The sequence below is a fragment of the Trachypithecus francoisi genome, unplaced genomic scaffold (genome assembly GCF_009764315.1).
Source record: "Trachypithecus francoisi isolate TF-2019V2 unplaced genomic scaffold, Tfra_2.0 Contig01585, whole genome shotgun sequence".
Classification (NCBI taxonomy): Eukaryota; Metazoa; Chordata; class Mammalia; order Primates; family Cercopithecidae; genus Trachypithecus; species Trachypithecus francoisi.
In genome coordinates, this window is record NW_022681444.1 from 1,808,541 (window position 1) to 1,832,156 (window position 23,616).

Sequence of the window (23,616 nt, forward strand, 5' to 3'; positions counted from 1 at the left end):
GGGGGCTGTCCAGCAACCACACACACACGCACCTGGGTCAGGGACCTAGGTGGAAAGTGATGTGAGCCCCAGCAGGGGTCCCGCTTGGCCCCCACTTCCAGTTCCCCACAGCAGCCTGGGAGGGAGGTCAGGGGAAGCCCCGCACAGAGGGGCCTTTCATGGGGGCTTTGCCATCTCAGCGGGCTGGGCTGAGAGCGGGACGCACCTGAGGGGTGTTTCCATAGTTGACATCACCCGAGTTGTGAGAAAGGAGCCTGGTGGGTGCCTGGTAGGGCGCGGGGTCCTTTATGTAGGCTGCTTCCTGGACACCTCTGTTCCTTAACTCTACCTGTATCTCTCAGTGTCTGCTGTATTTGAGGTCCCGCCCTCGCTGAGGGGTACGGCACAGGGTGCCCCACTGAGCACCTCCTTCATTCGTTACACAGATTTTCCCTGAGGGCCTCCTGCGTGCCAGGCACTGGTCTAAGCCTGGAGGATATGGCTCTAGAGCAGGAAACAGGAGCACAGAAACCCCTGCTCTCCAAACCCTCACAGCAGCTCTGTGAAGTTGGTGAAGGGAGACCCATTTTACAGGTGAAGAAACTGAGGCTCAGAAATGGTCAATTTCCTGAGGTCCCACAGCCAGAGCCAGGACAGGGCCTTGCCCTGAGGGAGCAGGACCTGGGGTAGGCCTCACCTCATCTGGAGCTCCCCCTTCCTCTCGTCCTGTCCCACCTACCCCAAGCCTCCTACCTCACACCAACCTCCTTCTGCTCACCCTGCAGACATCAAGCCTGCCAATGTGTTCATCACAGCCACAGGCGTCGTGAAGCTCGGTGACCTTGGTCTGGGCCGCTTCTTCAGCTCTGAGACCACCGCAGCCCACTCCCTAGGTAAGGGGGACCTATCTGTGCCCCAGCATGCCCCAGCAGACCTGGTGACCATGCAGGGAGACGCAAACATTCTCTCCACGTGTCTTTGGTCAGTTAGGGCAGGAAGATGCCTTTTATAAGCCCCAGAGTTTTCTCATCTCTTCAGAACAGTGACCCAGAAGGGAGTCAGCTATGGCCAAAGGAGTCCAGCTGGGGCTTCCCGCACCCTCTGGTCACCTCCCGGCCCTTGCAGGAGAAGCTGACTGAGCCAGTTGCTTGGAGCTGGGGATGTGTCTGTGGCACAGGGCAGCCATCTTCCCACTGCTGTGAGTGTCCCGTTCGCGGGCAGCACCCTGCGTCCGTCCCTCCTGTGGGGTGGACATTTGTGCTGTTCCTAGTTTTTGGCCTTTAAACCGGTGGTTTTGAGGCTGTGGGTACCAGGTGCCTGCCAGGGAGGAGGTGACATTGTAGCTGGACCATAAAGGGTGACCAGGTGCTGCTGGGACAGGGAAGGTGGGAGCAGTGTTCCAGGAAAGAGTGGGTGAGCCTCGGAGTGCAGCTGAGCCTGGCTTTGCCACAGACCAGGGTCCTTGCAGGAGCGGTAAGAAAGGCGGGCAGGGCTTTGAACTCTGAGCTCAGTGGGCTGAACACCACCCTAGGGCTCGGGGTTTCTGAAGGGCTGAACTCGGGAAGAGACTTGGTCAGATGTGCGTTTTGGGGACACGTGAAGCAATGGCAAGCTTCAGAATCCACACACTGGGTATGTAACCAAATGTGAAACTTGGAGTGCTGGACGATGGAGGATTTTTCATTTACTGAGAACACAGGAACCAAGAAAGCCCCCCATTCCCCCGCCGTGGAACACAGCAGCAGGGTCTCCGGTGCATTACTACAAGGCTGTCTGGGTCTCACCATGCCCACCTGTGGGGACATTTCCCTGAGGCCCATGGAGTGGGCGAGGGCCCCTGCTTTCTCGGGGCTAGTTCCTGGCTCTTTGAGGTGCGTTTGCAGAGGAAGATGCCCCCAGGCCCACCCACTGTGTGCTGCGCCCACCAGCATCCGCTTCCCCAGGAGAGTGCTGGGCCCCAGGAGCCGCCCGCCGCTGCCTGGAACACCGCCCCATTCCAGCTCATTTCCACCCCACTCCATGGCTCAAGGCAGGACGTCTCCCATCCCCAGACCCCCGAGTGCCTGCAGCAAGTGGGGTGTGAGAGAGAGCAGCATTGTCTGAGCGGAGGCACTTTCTGGAAGTCACAGTGTCCTGTGGAAAGTGTCACTGTTCACACAGATTCCAGTGAGACTCTCAGCGCGTTGCACACAATTAGGAGAAATGTACGAGCCTAGAGACTAGCGGCTCCCAGCAGCTGCTGGAGCCAGCGGGGGTGGCGGGGAGGGGGTTGTTTTGCAACTCTCATCCCCACCTGGTGAGGCCTCAGGAGCTCTTCCTTTAGCTCCAAAGGGAGGATGTGTCAGGACTCACCGCCCGAGGAGGATGGGGCACTCCACTCACGCCCCTGACAGCCCCAAGCATCCAGCGATTCTTCCCTTTAGTGGAAGAATCTGAAATCCAGGTGCTCGAGAGATTTTCCCGAGGTCAAATGGCAGCAGGCCTCTCCTTCCAGAACCCACGCCGCTTCCAGGAAACGAGGGCCGGGGCCTCGGCGGATACTGTCGGAGCCCCTTGGGGACCCAGGCCACCGACTCTCCGTTGCTGGAAGGAAGCCTTGTCTTTCCCTGTTCCCTCAAGCATTGACTTCCCTTGTGAAAAACCAAGTGTTTCGGTCACTTTGGGACTCTTTACCTATGTGGTTGAAGGGCTTCGAAAAGACCAGGAAATTCAAGGGAAGCTGTCAAAGAGAAGAGGTAAAACCGCTGCCTCCTGTCCCCTGTCAGTCAGCACCGAGCCTTTCTCTGTCCCACTGCAGAAAAAAGACTGCGGCGCTCCGTCAGAGCCGGTTAGGATCGCATCATTAGGAATGGGCAGAGATGCGTCTCATCCGACAGTATGATTTTATTGGCTTGGACTGGTGCACTTATTATATTAATGAGAAGGAATTGGAACTTGGGAGAAGGCCGCCCTCATAAGCCGGGCTCTTCCCGAGCCCTCCAAGCGCCGACCAGGCCACATGATGGGTGGAAGGAGCCCTCCTGGGGCCTGTCCCCGCTCCGGGCTGTGTGCCAGCATCCAGGGAGATGCCCAATGAGCTGAGGCCTGCACGGAGCTGAGCAAGTCCCTCAGCAGGATGAGCTCCCAGAACCAAGGGCGTGCACCCACCAGCTTCCATAATGGTGACAATGCCGAGCCAAAGCCCAAAGACAGTGCGAAGCCAAAGCCCCTTCCGCCAAGAGGTTCTGCAGACTGCTGACTAAGTCTTGCATACACATTTGGTTGGGCAAGAGATTGAACTAATTACCATTGCATCATGACTCAGTAGGGGCACAGGGGCCAGGGACATTGCACGCCCTGTGCATGGGGATGAATTATGCATCTGCCGCACCTCATGTGCACCTACTACGTGGGAATGCTGTGCTGGCAGCCACGTTGCCCCGGCAACCACCTCGTCCCCTAAGGCTGCTGACCCAAAAGCTGGGCTTATGCAAATCTGGTCTCCTCCCACTTCCCCCTCCCAGGCCCCTCCCCGCCTCTGTATTTGCTAACACGAGGCTGGCATGAAAGGGCATTAGTCAGTGCCATGGTCGGGCTGACAGGTGCGGTACCCAGCGGTGGCAGAGCGGCTGCCTCGGTGTCAGAAATAGGAGCCGTAATTAGAGCGCAGAACAGAATGAGCGTCAGACGAATTACCAGGCAGCAGATCATATTTGTCAGGAAGGATTGCATACATAAAAATTAAGTGACAGTACACGCCGGCGTAATGCAGGAAAAATGAAAGATTTGCCTATACACAGCTCACAAGCTGCAAGCAAGTGTCTCGCTCCGAGCAAGGCAGCAGCTGCAAGACAAATCACGGGGCTGGGAGAGCGGGCAGGCAGGCCTGGCTGCTCGGCTGTAGTGACAGGGCAGTCTCAGTGACAGCCACGGGTGACAGGGTGGGAAGGGCTGCTGGTCACACCCAGGCCCAGGCAGGGCCTGTGCTGCCTCTTGGGGGTCTGGGGGAGCAGGTGTGGTTGGGGATGACCCCGTCGGGCACTCGAGGTCAGGGCCCCACTGGGTCTCCCGGGGCTTAGCCTGGCCCTGAAGCGCAAACCCCTTCCTTCTCCTTCCTTGAGCCTACTGCCTGGCCCTGGGCTGTGTGCTGGGGATATGCAATTATGCAGTTTTCAAGGGGACAGACACAGTCTGTGCCAGGTGGCATGTTGAGGGGACAGGTGGGACTGCCTCTTGGGGCCCACTGTGGGCACGCAGGGCAGGTGTGGGGCTCTGTGATTCTAAACAGAGCCACCCTCACTTCGTTTCTCTGTAGCCACTGAACTCACTGAAAGATGAGTTAACGACAAAGAAAAAAAGAGTTCAAAAACCATTTTGCTTTTTCGTTGGCCGGACATGGTGGCTCTCGCCTGTGATCCTAGCACTTTGGGAGGCTGAGGCAGGCAGATCACTTGAGGTCCGGAGTTTGAGACCAGCCTGGCCAATATGATGAAACCTCATCTCTACTAAATATAGCGAAAAAATTAGTCAGGCGTGGTGGTGCACGCCTGTCATCCCAGCTACTCGGGAGGGTAAGGCAGGAGAATCGCTTGAACCCAAGAGGGAGAGTTTGCAGTGAGCTGAGATGGCGCCACTGCACTCCTGCCTGGGCGAGTGACTCCGTCTCAAAAAAAAAAAAAAAAAAAACCCACACATTTTGCTCATTTTGCTTTTTTGTAAATCATCACAAGGTTTATTATCCCATTTTACAGATGATGAAACTGAGGCTCAGGGAAGTAAGAGAGACCACATCCCTCTGGTCACCCAGCAGCCAGGTACCAGAGCCCCACGGGAAATCAGCTTAAGCAAAGAGTCCTTCTCCAGGCATCAGCCTGCAGCTTGGCCCAGGGAGGGTTTGGGTTGTGGGTGCCCAGGGAAGGGGTCGAGAGAGAATCCCCAGCGAGACCTCGGATGCGAGGCACACCTAGGGCTCTGAGCACTTCTTCCTCGAGGAAAAGCCCACTTGACCTCACCAACAGCAGGTGTTGGTGGGGGACCTGGAGCTCAGCCTGGGCCCCACAGGGAAGGACAGAGCCTCCTCTCATGGTGTGTGTCAGCGCTGCCTTGCAGGGGATCACACCATGCTGTGATGTGTCTGCGCCCAGGCCTGACACGGGGACCCTTGTGGAACATTTGTTGAGTGGACGGACGACCTTCACGGCCAGGCATCCCTGGGGACACCCGACAGTGCAGGCACGGAGGGCCATGAAGATGCATCCCAGGCCACCTCCTGCCCAGCCCCACCCTGTGTCCCATCCCAACAGTGCAGGACGCCTGGGAAGGATCTCTCAGTCCCTCGGGCCCAGAATCCCTGCCTCAGCAGATGGACCTCAGGCCTGAGTTTCAGCCAGGGTTCTGAGCACTAACCCCTGGGTGGCAGTCACAGGTCTGCCACATTCCTGGCATTTTCAGGGGCACAAACTGTTAGGAAGAGATGAGCTGATGCCGAGAGGGGAGGGGAAGAGAGGGAAGGGCCTTAAGGGGCCAGCAAGGGATGTAAACTCCAGCTCTTTGGTTCATTCATTCATTCATTCATCCATTTGATGAGGATCTGTGCTGGGCCCGGGCCGTTCCCTGGGAAGGCTGGCTTGGCCCCCGCCTTTGTGGAAGATACAGCCTGGTAGGAGAATCTGTTTAGTCTTCACCATGAACCAAACACTCCAACAATCGCTTCTCATTTTCCAGAGAGGGAAACCAAGTCTGCAGAGGTTGGGGGGGACCCTCTGTTTTCTTGATGGGAAGACCAAGACTGAGAGAGTTTCTGTTCTCAGCTGGGGAGTGGAAGAAGCAGGTCCAGCCCAGCCAGCTCCAGCTCCACATCACTGCTGTCCCCGCCTGCCCCTGCCTGTCCCGTGGAGGATTCGGTGCCAAGGCACAGCCACCCAACCCGATGTCCCGCCGGCTGGACGGATGTCGGCAAGGAGACCGCATTTCTCCAGCTGCTTTCCAATCCACCATCTGGGGAAGAGGGGCAGCTTGCAGACACCAGCCTCCCCTTCCTGTGAAATCTGCCTTTTTCATAGCTAATGAACATGTTTCAAACACCGAGAGCATTTCAAAACATGGCAAAGTTTGTTTTGACAGGAGCGGTGCATCTTGGAGAAGCGGGACCCCTTTAATCAACCTCCCTCTTTCAGATCCCGCATTCTCCTCTGATATCTGCTGGGTTTGAAATCGGGGAGTTCTAGGTAAAGATTCTGGGAAGGTCAGGGTTTGTCAGGCTCTTCTTTCATACACACAGCTCTGTCCCCCACCGAGAGGAGGGGGCGGTGGGAGTCTCTGCGAGGGGCATTGAAACCCAGCCTGCACAGGGCTCTGCAGACTCTGCGTCTCAGCATCGCCGCGAGATGGGCCGGGATAAGGAGGTCGTCCTGGGCAGGGCCCCTGTCCGTGGAGGCCCATCCTGCCAGCTTCCCCGACTTCCTCAGAATCCCAGCTACCCTGGCATCTGGGGATGCGTCCTCCAGTGGCCCGCTGCAGGCTGGGGGTTTCTTTGAAATCTCTTGTTTTATCTTCAAAACTCATGCGAGTTGGGCATTGTGCTCCGTAATGTCTGAGTGGCTGTTGTCAGCATAGACACCAGGCTTTACGTGACTTATTCCCAGACAAGTTGGCATCACAGGAAAAGATGCTGTATCTGCTCCTGTAGCTTCACACAGCCCTAGCTCCAGTCCAGGATACCCTGCCCCCAGTGAGACACAGCACCCTGACTTTAAGATGGAAGGGGGAGCAGCCCCTCCCCTGGGTCAGGGGGTTGGGGAGCAGCCCCTCCCCTGGGTCAGGTGGTTGAGGAACCTGCCAGGAGGCAGAGACCTGAGGACCCTGTGCTGCCCAGCTCAGGGTGGGCCAAGCCTCTCTCAGTTAAGGCTTCACAGTTCCTTCACTTTCTTTACCTTTCTGTTGCACAGATGCTCACCGAGCATCTGAAAGGGTGGGGTGGGTGAGTGAGGCCTTTTGGCAGCTCCTTTTAGATGGAAACTACCAGTAACATCTCTTGTAAGAGATGCAGGTGTCCAAGTTCCACCCCCGGAGATTCTGGCCCCCAGGTCTGGAGTTGGACTGGGGATCCAGATTTTTAACCAGCCTTTCCAGGCAACTCAGCTGCAGCGCGGATCAGTTTGGTCGTTCCTTGATAGACGCGGTCAACTGGCTCTTTCTGGATACTTGCTAGGACAGACAGCTAACTCCCTGCCTCCTGATAGGCCCACTCCTGCAAGGTCCCCGCAGGGTCAAGGCTCAGTTAATCTTAGATAGAGGTGGGCAGGTGACTCGCTGGATGGATGGATGATGGACAGACTGATGGGTGAATGAATGGGGGATGGATGGATGGATGGATGGATGGATGGATGGATGCATGGATGAATGGATGGAGGGATGGACGGACGGACGATAGACAATTATGGATGGTTGGACAGTTGGGTGGATGATGAATGGATGGCAGTTTGCAACACTAGCATCTTAGAAGAAAGCTCCAAATTGCATTTGGGTGTTTGTCTTTTCTCCTTACACCAGTGGAAATGGGGTAAGCAGGAAAAGCAGTGAGGTGGCAGAGGAGTGAGGTGAACAGAGGAGGGGATGGAGGGCTGGTGCCCCAACCTCTCTCTGCCCATGTGCCCAGGCTTTCAATACAAAGCCAGGCTGAGACAGGGATCTGTCAGCCTGCCTTGGAGACCCAGCGGAGGGAGGAAGTGGTGATGGAACAAAGGGACAAACATAACGTTTGGGTCCTGCTGAGCAGCTGGCTCTCCCTGGCCAGGGGAGGGGACCTTAAAGGAGCCCACAAGGTGGCAAAGGGAACAGCATGTGCAAAGGCACAGAGGCAAGTGGAAAAGCGGGCTGGGACTGGGGCTGGGGCAGGGGCTGGAGTGGCCACTGTGGGAGGACCCGGGCTGAGGGCCAGGCACTCCAAGCCCTTGCTTTCTGATGGAACTGGCCAACGCAGCGCCAGGCTACAGCCTGGCCCCAGTGTAGGTGACCTCTCCCTACAGCACCCCTCCTGTGGAGGCCCAGGCAGATCCACAGTGAGCAGAGGAGACTGGGGGTGGGAAGAGCCTGTGGAGTCAGACAGAAGGGACTTGGCCAGGGGTCTAACGAGTGCAGTGTCAGCCAGAGAGTGAACAGTGGTGTCTCTCGCTGGGGACAGGACTCCCTGCCTCCATCTGTCCCCTGCCATCTCTGTGTGCACCCCATCAGCCCTACATCATTGTCCAACCTGTAGGCACCTCCATCCATAGCACCTGGGTGCTGGAATCCACTTATATTTGTCCTGAGGTTCCCACTGTTCACTGAGAACTGTGTGTTTCGTCCCAGGACTGGCTACAAGCAGCCATCCATTTCACACTGACCTGTTCCTTTACTTTTGCTCCCTCATGACCAAAATATACAAGGTGTTGCAACTGGAAGTCGCGATTTGCTTTCCAGTAGAACTCCACACGGATTCATATGTTGACTGACAGCCCTTTTTGCTAAGTAGCGGTTAGCCCCTGGCTTCGCTCATCAAGTATGCATAGAGGATGACACCTTTCTCACACACAGGGCTTTAAGTGAGGGCTGTTGTGCTTGGGGATTATTGCCATGAAAAGGAACTTGGTGTCCTGATAAAGCAATAATCACATTTCAGACACTTGAGCTCCGGGCAGCCATCAGTTAAATAAGCACTGTGTTCAGCTGCAAGGAAGAATCGTGGTCAGTGGCACACGCCGCCACATAGCTCACAAGCAGGCAGGGTCATTCATCCAGTGAGCGGACGCCCACAAGGCACCCACTATGAGCCATCCTGCGCAGGGTACTGGGATGCAGCAACAAACAAGGTCCTGCCCCTGGGGGTTTTCACAGCCTAAAGCAGAGACTTCCAGCACCATTCACAGCCTCTCCAAAACTGCAAGGTAGTTCTTCATCCATCTCCATTAAGATAAGAAAAACAAGGCCAGATGCAGTGGCTCAGGCCTGTCATCCTAACACTTTAGGAGACCAAAGTGGGAGGATTGCTTGAGGCCATCAGTTTGAGACCAGCCTGGGCAACATAGCAAGACCCTCTCTCTACAAAGAATTTTAGGTGGGGCTTGATGGCTCATGCCTGTAATTCCAGCACTTTGGGAGGCTGAAGCAGGCAGATACCCAAGGTCAAGAGTTCGAGACCAGCCTGGCCAACATGATGAAACCCATATTTACTAAAAATACAAAAATTAGCCAGGCGTGGTGGGGTGCGCCTGTGGTCCCAGCTACTAGAGAGGCTGAGGGAGGAGAATCACTTGAACTCGGGAGACTAAGGTTGCAGTGAGCCAAGATTGCACCACCGCACTTCAGCCTGGGTGACAGAGCGAGACCCTGTCTTAAAAAAAATAAAAAAAGAAGAAAGAAAGAAAAAAACAAGAATATAATAAAGTTCAAAATGTTGTTTTTTAAAGAACTATCCTTAGTTTTGAGAAATGGATTTTCTTTCTTTTTTTTTTTTTTTTTTTTTTTGAGATGGAGTTTTGCTCTTGTCGCCCAGGCTGGAGTGCAATGGCACAATCTCGGCTCACTGCAACCTTCGCCTCCCGGGTTCAAGTGATTGTCCTGCCTTAGCCTCCCGAGTAGCTGGGATTACAGGTGCCCGCCACCACACCCAGCTAATTTTTGTATTTTTAGTAGAGACACGGTCTCGCCATGTTGGCCAGGCTAGTCTTGAACTCCCGACCTTGGGTGATCCACCCGCCTCAGCCTCCCAAAGTGCTGGGATTGCAGGCATGAGCCACCGTGCCCGGCCACTGAGAAATGGGTTTTCTAAATCGTGCCAAGCTGTCTTTTCCTTTAAAAATCATAGTATGACACTAAATGGTAGTTGGGAGCTTTGTGTTTTTAAATGCTTCCTTCATGAAATTAAAAGTTACCTGTGTTTTTCCCGAAATCTCCTGACTGTGAAACCCTAAGGCCTGGACCCGGCGCCTTGTGAGTCCAGCCCCTGAATGGTCCATTCTCCTGCCAGGGTCCTGGGTCCTCTCCTTCTTGTGTCACAGGCTACATCTCAGCGAGCCTTTGCCACGTTGGGACTCCAGCTCCCCACAGAGACTCTGGTTAGGACAGCAGCAGCATCTGTCACACGACGTGATGTCTCCAGGCCAGTGAAAATGTTCTCAGTTTAGCAACCTTAAAAATCCAGGCCAGGCCAGGCGCAGTGGCTCACACCTGTAATCCCAGCACTTTGGGAGGCCGAGGCAGATGGATCACCTGAGGTCAGGAGTTCGAGACCAACCTGGCCAACATGGTGGAACTCCGTCTCTACTAAAAATATAAAAATTAGCTGGGCATGGTGGCACGTGCCTGTAATCCCAGCTACTCAGGAGGCTGAGGCGTGAGATTCACTTCAACCCGGAAAGCGGAGGTTGCCGTGACCTGAGATAGCACTCACACTGCACGCCAGCCTGGGTGACAGAGTGAGACTGTCTAAAAAAAGAAAAAAGGAAAAAAAATTCCAGGCCTGTGCCTCCAGAATAGCCATCTACTCAATGGGCTGATAGGAGAATGTCAGGTTACAGGACCAGATTCCTGGGCTCCACCCCAGACCTGCTAAATCAGCCCCTCTGCTGAGGTTTTCATGCCTCTGGTGATGGAGAGCTCACTCCCTCAGGAAATCCTCCTGTCTTTGCACAGTTTCAGCTCATCCAACTTGTGCCCTGCTGCCCAGAGATAGCCCTACAGGCACTGGGAGGTCAGGGCACAGCCCTCCACAATTTCCTCAGTGTTGGCCTTTCCTATGAGGAGAAGAGGGACCCTGAGGACAGGCCCTGAAGCATTTTGGCTTCCCTCTTGGCAGCAGAGCCCCATCTTCACCATTAAAACCTTTTTCCTCTTTCACTTTTTAACTGAGGTATAATATACATACAGTGAAGCTCCTGGTCACCACTCCTATAGAGTAGCTTTTCCTGTTCTTGAATTTCACATAAATGAAATACAGTAATGTGCTCTTTTGTGCCTGGTTTCTTTTACCCAGTATTATGTCTATGAGCTGTATTCATTTTGTTGTGTATAACTGAGGTTTGTTCTTTTGCGGTGCTGTATAGTATCCCACTGTGTGAACAGACTGCGGTTTATCAATGGATCCAACATTTGTTTCCAGTTTTTGCTGTTACAAGCAAAGCCACTCTGCACATTCTTGATTGTGTCTTTTGATGGACAGAAGCACTGATTTGGGCATCTACCTCGGAGCGGAATTGCTGGGTTATAGTGTTGGCAGTGTTTGGCCATGGTAGAAACCAGCCAGTGGTCTTCCAAAGTAGTTGTACCATTTTACCTTCTCATCAGCAAAGCATGGACATTCCAGGTGCTCCACACATCACCGACCTTGTTTTTCTTTCACTTTGGTTTTTTTGTCTTTAAGCATTCAGATGGGTACATAGTTGTATCTCATTGTGTTGTTTTTCGTTTTGTTTTTTGTTTTGAGACAGAGTCTTACTCACTCTGTTGCACAGGCTGGAGTGCAGTGGCATGATCTTGGCTCACTGCAGCCTCCACCTCCTGGGTTCAAGGGTTTCTTCTGCCTCAGCCTCCTGAGTAGCTGGGATGACAGGCGTGCACCACCATGTCTGACTAATTTTTGTGTTTTTAATAGAGATGGGGTTTCACCATGTTAGCCAGGCTGGTCTCAAACTCTTGACCTCAGGTAATTCACACACCTCGGCCCCCCAAACTGGTGGATTTACAGGCATGAGCCACTAGGCCTGGCCGCTTAAGTGTTTTAATTTGCCATTCCCTGATGAGTAATGAGAAAAGTAGCCTTGCTTCATGTGCTTATTGGCCACTAGGATATTCTCTTTTGTGAAGTGCCTGTTCAAGGCTTTTGCTCACTTGAGTAAGGGGGTAGTTTGTCTCTTACATATTGATTTACAGAAGCTTTGAAATATATTCTGTAAAGAGTCCATTGTCAGGTGTATGTGTTGGGATGATTTTCTCCCAGTCTGTAGCTTGCCTTTTAACTCTGAATGGTATGGTTTGATGAACGGAAGTTCCTAGTTTTAATGCCTTACACACATTTCGTTTTTGGTTAGTGCCTTTTCCATCCTGTTTAATAGATCTCAGCCAACCCCGAGTCTGGATGGGCTAACTGGTGGTGGCCACAGGCAAGACTAAGTGCTCGGTTTCTGGAGCCTGAGGGTCTGGGTTTGAACTAATTCCTGCCACTCTTATGCAAACTGAGCCTCAGTTTCTCCATATGCAAAATGGAGGTGCTGCCTCATAGCACTGTTGGGAACATGGATGAGCTGACACATGTAAGATCTTGGTTAACCTCCACAGTGATGGTTTTTTCACTGTTCAGAGCCTGATCCTGATTGTTGTGGATTCAAACAGTTCCCTTAAAGGACATGTAGTCAGCTGCTTCCCCCAGCCGGGCCGAGGCATCCCCTTCCCCTGGGCAACTGGCAGAAACACCAGCCCCCAGCTCTCCAGCCCCATCCTGATTTTTTTTTTTTTTTTTGAGATGAATCTCACTCTTGCCCAGGCTGGAGTGCAGTGGCATGATCTTGGCTCACTGCCGCCTCTGCCTCCTGGGTTCAAGTGATTCTCCTGCCTTAGCCTCCCGAATAACCGGAATTACAGGCGCCCGCCACCATACTCAGCTAATTTTTGCAGTTTTAGTAGACACAGGGTTTCACCATGTTGGCCAAGCTGGTCTCAAACTCCTGGCCCCAGGTGATCCACCCACCTTGGCCTCCCAGAGTGCTAGGATTACAGGCGTGAGCCGTGGCGCCCAGCCTCCCAGCCTGATTCTTGGTCTCGGTGGGTCCAGGGAATCTCCTTCAAGTCCCCAGCACCCCAGGTGTTTAGTGTCCTGCTAGCATGGGAACCTCTAATCTGATCCACCTGCTCATCTGACAGAGGAAGGCACAGGCCCAGAGCGGGAGAGGGCTGCTCAGAGACCGAGGCGCAGTCTCTCCCCTGCCCCTGCGTGCCCTCCCTCCAGCCTCACCTCTGTGCCCTGCCCCTGCCCTACATGAAGTGTAAGCAGCCCCCCTTGCTGTATTGCAGTGGGGACACCCTACTACATGTCACCGGAGAGGATCCATGAGAACGGCTACAACTTCAAGTCCGACATCTGGTCCCTGGGGTGTCTGCTGTACGAGGTGAGTCTCTGCCCGCGGCTCAGCAGCATTTGGTGAGACGTGTGGGGGGTGCCCAGTTAGGGCAGGGCTCACCCTACCAGCTCAGGTTGGAACCCAGGAATGTCACGTCTGCCTGAGGCATCGGTACCACCAGGGCCCTGTCCTTCACCCTCCTCAGCCCACGTGGGGCCTGGTCTGCAGGGTCAGGCTGGCGGAGGCTGTTGGGGGTGATGGCAGTGGGTGGGGTCTGGGAAGGGAAGACAGGGGAGAACAGGCCGGCACCTGACCCCCAGCTGCCCCTGCCCGTCACCCTGGTGATCACATTCACACGCCAGTGACTGTGTTCATCATTTATTAAGGGTCAGTCCCGTGCAGGGCACCAGGGTCAGGAGAGGAGTCAGACTTGCCTCATGCCCCTGAATCACTCTCCACGGACAGGTGGCCACCCCTCCAGGCCCAGAAATGTGGGTCTCCCTGAAGACCACCACATCTCCCCTGAGCTGTGAAATGGAGCTAGGGGATGGCCACTTCAGACCTGGTGGCCTGTCTGGACGAAGGGACAGGAACAGTTTTGAGTTCTGGTGGGCCCAGACGTGAAACAATAAGAATAAACGGAAGCCCCCCACCCATTTTGTCCAGCCACACTGGGGCCCCAGGTGACGAGGGGTGTGGGGAGCATGAATCACTCTTGGCCATGAAGTTCTTGCAGCCACCGGCAGGAGGGAGGCCTAAGCCCTCTGGTGTCTAGGTTGGCAGCCACACAAGCTGCCCCCTGCCCCTAGACCACCAAAGGCTGGGCGGCTCTGGGATTCCATCCACCTGGCTGAGCCCCTCCGCATCTGAGAACAGGAGTACCTGTCTTGCATTGTCCTAGTCCTGATAAATGACAGACAAGAAAGGGCTCTGGAAACCCCCCAGGCTATTAGTCACCAAGCCTTGGTTTTACAGTCGGAACCCTGAGTGTTTTTCTGCTTTCCCTGGAGCTGACTCGAGCAGCCATGGGGTCTGGCTTGGAGCTGACGCACTGGAAGAAGCTCGGTCCCGGCTGCTGTGGCCAGTGACAGTCCACAGCAGTGATGCTCAGGACAGCATGTCCAGGGCCTGCCTCGAGTGCTGAGCAGTTGTCCGCAGAGCCTGATTGCTCTGTCCCCTGGGGACCGTCGACTCCGAGGCTGACCTCACAGCCCTTGTGCGTGAACTTGAGGGCGACGCTGCCCGCTGCTGGGCCACGTGGGGCCCGTGGAAGCTCTCGTGGCAGGGGTCTCGTGGGCAGGGTCTTTTGGTGGTGAGATTTCCCCTCCCCACATTACAGATTGAGACTATGAGATCCAAACTCTGATCTGTTTGCAGGGCTTAAACTTCACAGAATCTTTCTTTTGTTTTTTTGAGACAGAGTCTCACTCTGTCACCCAGGCCGGAGTGCAGGGGCACAGTCTCAGCTCACTGCAACCTCCACCTCCCAGCTTCAAGTGATTCTCCTGCCTTAACCTCCCAAGTAGCCGGGACTACAGGTGCCCCCACCTGGCAAATTTTTGTATTTTTTGGTAGAGACGGGGTTTCACCATGTTAGCCAGGCTGGCAGCCAGTGACCTGCTATTGTAAGAACACATATTTCATTTTAACAGACTGGCTGGAGGTGTGGTCCTTGTGGAACTGGTGCTTGGGACCCCTTCTCCAGGGGCTCAGCAGATGCGGGTGACAAGAGGGTGGGACCCTTCTCCCGGGGCTCAGCAGATGTGGGTGATAAGAGGGTCTGTGGGTGAGTCTGGCCCTGACAGAGCTGGGAAGCAGGCCGGGTGCTCTTTCCAGGACTCCACAGGGCATCGGTCACAGAGGAGCTCTTTGAATGAGAACCTAGCTGGATCAGCTGTGGAGTGTGTGCAGTGGAGGGGGGAGGGCCCTGCAGGTGAAAGGGGGACAAGCCATTTGTCCTCCCTGCCTCCCTGTCTCTCCGCAGCCCAGCTCCTGGGTGGGCTGGAGTGGTGGCGGGTGTTGAGCAGGGTGTGTGGGTGGGCTCGGGGGAGGGCAGTGGATGTAGGAGAGAATTTGGAGGGAAGTCAGTGTCTTTAGCCACGGGAGACAAGACATGTAAGTCCAAACTCCTCTGAGACAGGAAGAAACCTGCTGGTGTTGGCCCCGTGTGCCTGCACATTCTGAACAGCCCCGGGGAGGGTGCGTGCCTGTTCTTTTGTGGAGATGACGGTCAATCCAGGTGGAGAAAGCCCCGGCTGAGGAGGGTTGCTGAGTGGTGTGGAGCCACCGTGCTGCTGGCGTGTGTCCCCCAGGAGGAGTTGTGAGTCCCAGTCTCTCCGGGACTCCTCTAAGTACAGGCACTTACGCAGGTGGCCACTCTGGCCACCAAGGTCGCTGAGGCTAGCGGTAGAATCACGCCCATGTCACCTGCTAACCTGGCTGTCCCTGGGCTCAGGGCTTCAGGGTCACCGCCCTGCCCCCACCTGCTGTAGGGTCTCAGGAGGGGATGCAGACCCACCTGTAAGTGGGCATCATCCACCCAGTGTCAGATCCCGAGGGGCAGAGACAGGCGTTCTGGGTTTCCCAAGGCCCAGGCAAATGCCCGCAGCGTAGTGGACGGCCAGGGAGCACAATTTTGAATGAGAGCACATGTCTGTGTGTAGGCAGCTCGCTTACCAACTCACTCTCATCCAAATCCCAGCTCCAGGGCCCACCCATGGAAGGATCCGGGCAAGTCAGCCCCTCCCAGGTGGGCTCCAGGTATCCCATATGTAGAATGAGATCCCAGCCCACCTTGTCATAGTGAGGAAGGAATGAGGCCCTGGGGGTGAGGCGCCCGAGTCAGAGAAGGCCCTGAGGCCTGTCCACCAGCCGCAGGCCAAGCACGGGCACTTCTGCCCGCCTCTGGCCTGAGCCTCCTGCAGCTTGCCACATTTCCCTTTTTGCTTTGGCCAGCGGGAAGCCAAAGTGCAGCCCAGCCTCAGTGCCCGGGGAGGCTCCGCTTCGTCCTCCTTTCCTCATGTGTGTCGCCCTGGGTCAGATGGCTTTTTGTTTCTTTTTCCATTCTGCTTTGTGTTTTTGTAAGCTGCTTCCCGTCTCCCGTGAACCGTGGGAGTCTCCATACATAAACACACACAGCATATGAACACACACACAGGCTGGCCGGGCTCTCAGAGCTGTGCCCACCTCCCCGGGGTTGGGGTTGGGCTGGGGCTGGGAGGCCGGCAGCTGGCTCCCTCTGCCTGTGCCAGGCCCTCCACTTGAGAACCAGCCCTGCAGTTCCCAGCCCCGTTCCCTGCCTACGTCTTTGTCTCGGCTCTGCAGAGGCAGACACAGCCCATCCTGTGCCAGGCCTCATTGGATTCTGGGTCGGGCAGTCCTCCTCCGAGTCCTCGTTTGTGGGCACCTAAATGTGCATTTCACGAGGCAGCCCCGCCTTCGTGGCTCCCTGGCACTGAGGCCCGGGTTCCACCGAGCTGACTCATTTGTTGGAGTAAGTGGGGCTGTGCGGCTTGCAGCTGCGGGGGGACAGACCACAGCCGGGGCCGGGGGGGAGCGGCGAGGGGACAGATTGCAGCCATCCAGGGCTTTGTGGTGTGGGGGATGGATCGCAGCTGGTGAGGGGGTCGGTGGCGGCGGGAACAGATACCAATCTATGGGTGGATACCAGTCAGCAGTGGGAAGTGAATGAAACACAGCAGTCGAGCCCGGAGGGGATTGGCGTCCTCAGGGACGGCAGGCGCTGACCTAACCCTAGCAGCCCCGGCCTCACACTGCAGCAGGCTGGTGTGGCCACCCATGGCCAGCCCATCCAAGGGTGACGGGGCAGGGGCTCTGTGCCAGGTGACCCCCCTCCACTCCTGCAGCCCCGAAAGGGGAAGGGGAAGAAGAAGGAGAAGGCGAAGCAGGCATTTCCCCAGCAGACAGGGAGGGGAGCCACATCTGAGCCCACGGCCACGTAATTGGAAAGAGGCCTCCTGCAGTCATGCCCGGAGCCTCCCACCCCCACAGCCTGTGGTGTCTTCCAGGGGCGCCAGCCTGAAGAGCTGTGTCAAAGTCCCCCACCCTCTCCGGACTACAGCTGAGGATCCTGCACAGGGCACATACCCAGGTCACCTGGGTCCTGGTGACAAACACAGCCAGAGAAAACCTGCCCTTCCCCCAGCCCCAGCACGGCCTGGAAGGCTCAAAAGCCCCTGTGCTCGTCCCTGTGGCTGCAGTGACAGATGGCACCACGCCGATGGCTTCAAGCAACATAAGTTTACTCTGTTAGATCTCGTGGATTCTGGAGGCCAGATGTCCAAAATCAGTCTCGCTGGGCTAAGTCAAGGTGTCAGCAGGCAGGCGCCTTCTAGAGGTTCTGGGGGTGAATCTGTTTCCTTGTGTTTTCCATGGAAAATGGAGAGGCCACCCGCAGTCCTCGGCCCCCGCCTTGTGTCACCACAGCCTCTGGTGTGCGTCAGCCTGGCGTCTTCCCCTCTTCCGTGCCCTTCTCCCTCGGGCTTCCTCTCATGAGGGTTCTTGTGGCTACGTTGGGGCCCACCTGGATAATGCCCCCATCTCAGGAGCCAACATTTCATCACACCTGCAAAATCCTGTTTGCCCTATAAAGTGTCATTGACAAGTCCCAAAAATTCAGTGATGGACGTCTTCGGGGCCCATCATTGAGTACCCCATACTCTCTCTCAAACTTGGGCATCAGCTATTACCGAGGACCTCCTGCGGCCACCGGAGTTGCTGGCACTGACCCCAGCTAGTGGGAGCCACCACAAAGCCCTGCACCTGGCCCCGGATGGGGCCCCAGCAGAGTCTGTTGAAGAGGCTGGAATCAGGAGCGCTGGCCCGAACATGGAGTGAATCATAAGCCTCACAGGCCAGGTGGTGGGGAGCCCCTGGTGGGAGCTGGGAGCAGCAATGCCCGAGCTTGGGATATGGGAAGGCCGGGCTCTGTTCTCATTACCCAGATACCCATGGAGGTGCCCAGTGGGCTGCCCGCTCTGCAGGACTGATTTTTACCTATGTGGGAGCTCAGCTGCAAGTATGGAGCTAGAGGAATTGACTCGTTCAGTGCCAGTCCCAGGATCCTCATGGGGGGCATCCTTGCAGCAGCCTTGAGGTGCCCAGCTGGGACTGAGACCCAGGGAGACAGCGGACTCAACGGGAAGATCCGCGGAGCCTTGGCTGAGACGCTGCTTTGGAATCCTGCTCGGATGGTGGAGTGGCCTGGACGCCCCTCCGTGGTGGAGGAGCAGGGCTGCAGACCTCCTGGTCTCCAGTCACCCTTCAGTCTGGGACATGCTCGAGAGACACTGGGTGACGAGATGGGTGTCTGAGGCCCTGACAGGCAGGAGTCAGATCCCCCTTGTCCCTCTGACATCTCAGATCACACACCAGCTTCTCTCAGCCCTCCCGGTGGGGGCCAGGTCCCACCCGCCCCCTTTTCCTCGGCTATGTGTCACCCTGATAACACCAGAGAGAAGAGCTTGGCGTTTGAGGAGCAGCGCTGAGAGCCATGGCTTCGGCAGTTCTAACGAGGCCCCAGACAGTGTGTCCTCTGTTTCGACCAGTCAGAGGCTGAGTGGTCACTGGTAGAAGGAGATCTCGCCGTCCAGGGTAATCGTTCTAATCCCCGCAGCCCAGAGCTTCCTTCACAGCCCGTCGCCCTGATGAGGGTGGAAGGCCCGTGGCCGGCAGCGGAGTGGGGGCAGGATGGGGCGGATGGAGGAGGCCTGTTCCTGGGGAAGGCCGAGAGGGGTCCTCTGGCATAGCTCACTGCTGACCCCATTCAAAAGGCTTTTCTGAAACGATGTGGGGAAAGTGCTGGAAGGAGCACAGACATGATCTGAAGTGGATGCCAGCTTGGGGGCTCAGTGCTCCCCCTCAGTGTTCTGGGGCCTTTGGAGTTCCCAGCAGCGAGGTTTATAAAATTCAGATCAAATGGGCGTGATCTGAAGTTGAAGGTTGGCCGATTCCTCTGGGATCAGCCACATGAAAAACTAGGGCCTGCGTTCACTGGACCAACACTCAAAATGTCCCTTCTGTGCTGCACCGTAACGGTGCCCAAGAAAATCCACCTTAATCCTCCAGCTGCAACTCAGGGGCACCCAGGTCACCCCAGGTGACTATCCTGGAGTCTCAGCTGCTCTGTTATGGCATCAGTTGTCCTTTGGAAATGCTTGATTAACCCTTTGCACCAGAGTCTTGTTTTAATTCCTGGACATGCGTCACCTGGGTGGCGCATTTGGCAGACTCCCAGCTGCTCCCGGTCAGGTCAGCAGACCCCAAAATGGCAGGGCCTCTGCATCCTCACACTTCCCCTGCCTGGCCAGACCCTCCCTGCAGCCCTCCTCCAGGGGTGGGTTTCAGAGTCCACATGGGTTCGCAGCCCTTCTCCGAGGGGCCCAAGCTCCCAGCCAGTGGGAAGACAGAGGTGATGCCGTCCCTAGACACCCACATGAAGGCACTTGGCCTGGCCTGGGCTCCTGGTCCCGAGGGTGCTGAACCTGGGGCTGAGGAAAGCCCACAGTCTCCAGGCTGCACTCAGTAGCTTCCCCAAAGGCCACCTGCAAACCCAAGGATGGTGCCAGGCTCTGAAGCTCCTCCACGCCCTCCTGAAGGAGGCAGGCCCTTGGGGTCACCAGACCTGCTCATGGATGAACAGAGAATGGGGCAAGACCAGGAAAGCCAAGCTAACAGGCACCCTCAAACCCTGCTACTAAGGACTCCTCCTCGCTCCGCCTCTGGGGTGCGAGGACAAGCGACAGTTCCCCAGGAATCCCAGGGCCCCTCAGTAGGAGCCCAGGAGCCCTTGGCCAAGGAGCCAGAGCAGGGTGGCCCTGGCAGCCCGGCCCCTCCGAGGGGGAACCGGGGCCAAACAGGCGGGCACTCGCCTGACAGCACTTCACTAGCCGGAGGCATTGGGCCTCGGGGGACGGTCTAGGGGGCAGTCAGCCATAGTGAGCTGGAGTGACCAGAAGCCCTTTCCCATTATGGGTTCATAATAGGGGGGCCAGCGGGTGCCACGCTGGGCTACTGCACCACCGCCTCGGGGCCACTGTGGCCCTGTGAGTGCTCTGAGTGGCAGGGTAGAGCAGCCTGGCAGCACCCTGACAGCTGGGAACTCACAGGGGGCCACCGCCCCACAGGCCTTTTGCTCCCCCGTGGCCGGCCTTCAGGGCAGAACCAGTGCCGCAGGCCTCACCTCATCAAAGGTGGTCATGGCCCTGCTGGTGGTGCCTCCTCCATGTACCAGCCCAAGCCTCGCCACAGGCCTGCGGGTGAGGCCGTTGTACAAATGAGGAAACTGAAGTCCAGACACACAGCAAGTGCAGAGCTGGGGTCGGGACAGAGCTGGGGCTGGCTGTGGAGCCAGGCGCTTCCCTCCCACCTGAAGGATCCCTCGAACAAGCTGCTGGGCCCTTCCATCCAGGGGCAGGAGGCTGCCTCCCTCCCTCCTGAACCCCGTTCCCCTTGCCCTGATATCAGCAGCTGGCTTCCACAGGCAGTGGCTCTGCCAGGGGCTGGCGAGAACAGCCACAGTGAAATGCCTCACCCTTCTCGGGCCCGTCCCACCCCAAAATGTCAGTCCATAGGTAAGGAAAGCTCCCGGAATGTGTGAGGCACAGAGACATGCCCCTACGGGCATCTTGGAAATCGCGTTTTATGGAAGTAAGACCATAAAACGTATGCGTGCACTTGGGAGCCTGCCACACGGAGCCTGGGTCCCCCGGGCTGAGGTGGGAGCAAGGTAAGAATTGGCTCGCAGCGTCCAGCTGCCATTCTTTATTGCCTTTAAAGTTTTGTCATCGAAACCCTCGTGCCCACTTAATTCAGTGATAGAACCAGGATGGTGTTGCGCCTGCTCCTCTGTTGAACCCCCAGCTCAGCGATTCGGAGGAGAAGTCCTGCTGGACTCGCTGCGGTCAGGACCAGAGAAAGCCCATGCCCCAATCTGGAGCAGCCTCCTCTCCAGTCCTTCCGAGCCTTGAGGCCGAAAGCTCATCTTCGTTGTCCCCCTCCCTTGCAGATGGCAGCCCTCCAGAGCCCCTTCTACGGGGATAAGATGAATCTCTTCTCCCTGTGCCAGAAGATCGAGCAGTGTGACTACCCCCCGCTCCCCGGGGAGCACTACTCCGAGAAGGTGAGTTTGCAGGAGCTGGAGGCCTCGCAAGCCCCGGGAGGCCACCGAGGCTTATGAAGGCCGCCCCAAAACACCGTAGCTGTGGGGCTGAGGTTAGGCTCACTCTACACGGTGCAGAAAGGGAGCTTTCTGGAAAAGTGACTTGGAGAGGGGAAAGTAGGTGATTGCACTGAAGAAGGGGTTTCACCATGCAGCTCCAGTGTGGGACCCCCAGGTAGGAACCAGTGGGATGCGGCCCTTGGCACACCTCCACCTGTTCAGCTCCCAACTCGGTGCTCCAGTGGGAGGCCCACTGCTGCAGGTCCCCAGGACAGGGTCTGTGCCGTGCCAGACGTGGGAACAGATGCAGCAGGATGCAGCAGGCCTGGCGTCCCCATACTGCTGATGGTGGCCACTCTGCTCCCATGACAGGAAACTACAGCAGGGGGACTGGCCAGTTTCCTCCTTATGATATGACAGACTTAACACCCTGGGCTGCTACTGTCAACATTTTACACTGGCTGCCGGGGCCGTGGACACAGGCTCCGATGGGTCTGGCATGGGGCTGTGCCAGGTACTAGGAATGTGTGAGTATCTTGTTCCTCGGCTCCATCACCTTGAAGATGGGACTAACAGATAATCTCCTTGGTGGATAATCGTGAGGAAGAAAGGACAGGTTTCCTGGCATAGCAGGGTCAGCAGGGTCAAAAGTAGACACATGTTCACACACACTCTGCACTGTTCCTAGGTGAGTCACATAACCTCCCTGAGTCAGTTTCTTCACCTATACAATGGGGATAATATTAAATCTTCCACATAGGATTAGCATAAGGATTAAGGTAAGGCACCAGGCTAACACTGCCACCACCATCGAAAGTGGCCAATGGACAGAGCCTGGCTCAGTCGGTGACTCAGTGCCCACTAAATGTCATATGACCCTTATTTCTGTTCAAGGTCAATGCTAGTGAGTGAGTCTGGGGCCTCCTTGGGCCCACCCCATAGAACCATAGGCCATCACCTCACGATAATAGTAACAGCTCATGTTCAGACTTCCTGAGTTGAATCTTCCCCTCCCCCGTTTACCAATAAGGAAGAGACAGACACAGTCAAGTTAAAAAGACCAGTGAGGCAAGATCTGAACCCAGACGCCCAGCCACGGAGCCATCCTGCTTCTTGATGGCATGTCTCTTTGATGGCCCATCGATTAGCTGGGGTGAGGCTCTGGAAGGAGCGCCCTTGCCCCGGCCAAGCTGCACAGGGCAGGTCCTGAGTGCTCCGCCCCTGTGTCCGGGCAGGAGGCTCCTCGCGGGGCGCCTGTGCTGAGCCTGTGCTCGCTGGCGTTGCAGACTCCAGGGCTAGAGGAGCTCGAGTGTCGGGTGCTGCACAGTGCCCTTCCTCTCCTGGCTCCCAAGTTCTGACCTGCACCTTTGGAAGAAGTGTTTCTGCTCCCAGTGGGAGGAAAAACAAGTTGCATCTCTTTACAGAGTTGCCATTTGCTTTCTCCTTTATCGTCTTCTGAATGCGGACTTGTGTACCAAGCCGTGAACTGGAGCTGATGACCACCCTTGCTTTGGCCGTCAGTCTAGAAATGGGAGCTGCCCTCTCTGCTTCGGTTATGAGGCTGAAATGAGCACTGAAGCCCCCATCCCAAGTGAGCCCTTTCCTGGCCACGAGCCCTCACTCCCCGGAGCACTGGCTCTCTCTGGGCCCATGTTTGGGGGTGAGAGGTAGTGCTCAGGAGCCCCTCAGCACACCCTATTTTTAAAGTTACATCGCCACTTAGAAATGAACATAAGACTTTATTATTTGTTTCTCTTGAATTCTGAAAATTTCAGACATGCACTTATTGCCAACTGTGCGTTTACGTCATAGATGAGTTTGAGTCACAGACACTTCACCTGAATCTGGTTTTCTTGGGTATTTTAACCTGTCAGAGACCAACCACAGGTACCTCCCCCGAATACTGTAAGGTTCAGAAAACAGCCGTCCAAACATAGGCAACCTCAGACGCCAGGAGTGGCCTAGCAGGCTGCAGGCCCCGTGTTACCCGGGCTTCTCGGTTGGAAGGCATGCACACAGGTGGGAGGGATACCCTAAGGCTCTGCGGCCCAGGGAGAAAATGCCCCATCAGCTGAGAGGAGCCCTCGTCTGCAGGAAGCCCAGGCCCCACCCCTCAGCTTAAGGAGCCTGCGCAGCAGTAGCCCCCGGGCCTCCAGAACGTCCTGTGGTCCCTCCCCAGACTCCCTGAGTGTGGCCACTGAGACCACCAGAGCCCCCTCTGGTTCAGAACCACCCGGCTTCCTGCTGCTGCAGCCTGCGGGGCTGGCCACCCCTCCAGCAGCAGGTATTTAAATGAAAACCAATGGCTATGAGCCCGTGATGCAGGGTAAGATGTAGGCATTTTAAGGTCATTATTTTAATTACCATTAAAATAATTGGCACTCCGGC

The 23,616-nt window shown here is 56.2% G+C and overlaps 1 protein-coding gene across 4 annotated transcripts in view; it reads left to right on the forward strand.

The window, feature by feature from the left end:
* The window catches only part of NEK6 (NIMA related kinase 6), a 102,571-nt gene that overhangs the window by 70,068 nt on the left and 8,887 nt on the right, over positions 1-23,616 (forward strand). For all 4 annotated transcript variants that reach the window (XM_033190735.1, XM_033190751.1, XM_033190744.1 and 1 more), the window contains exons 7-9: positions 765-872; positions 13,003-13,097; positions 21,076-21,189. In XM_033190735.1, coding sequence (XP_033046626.1) covers positions 765-872; positions 13,003-13,097; positions 21,076-21,189 — 317 coding nt within the window. The remainder of the gene's footprint in view (positions 1-764; positions 873-13,002; positions 13,098-21,075; positions 21,190-23,616) is intronic.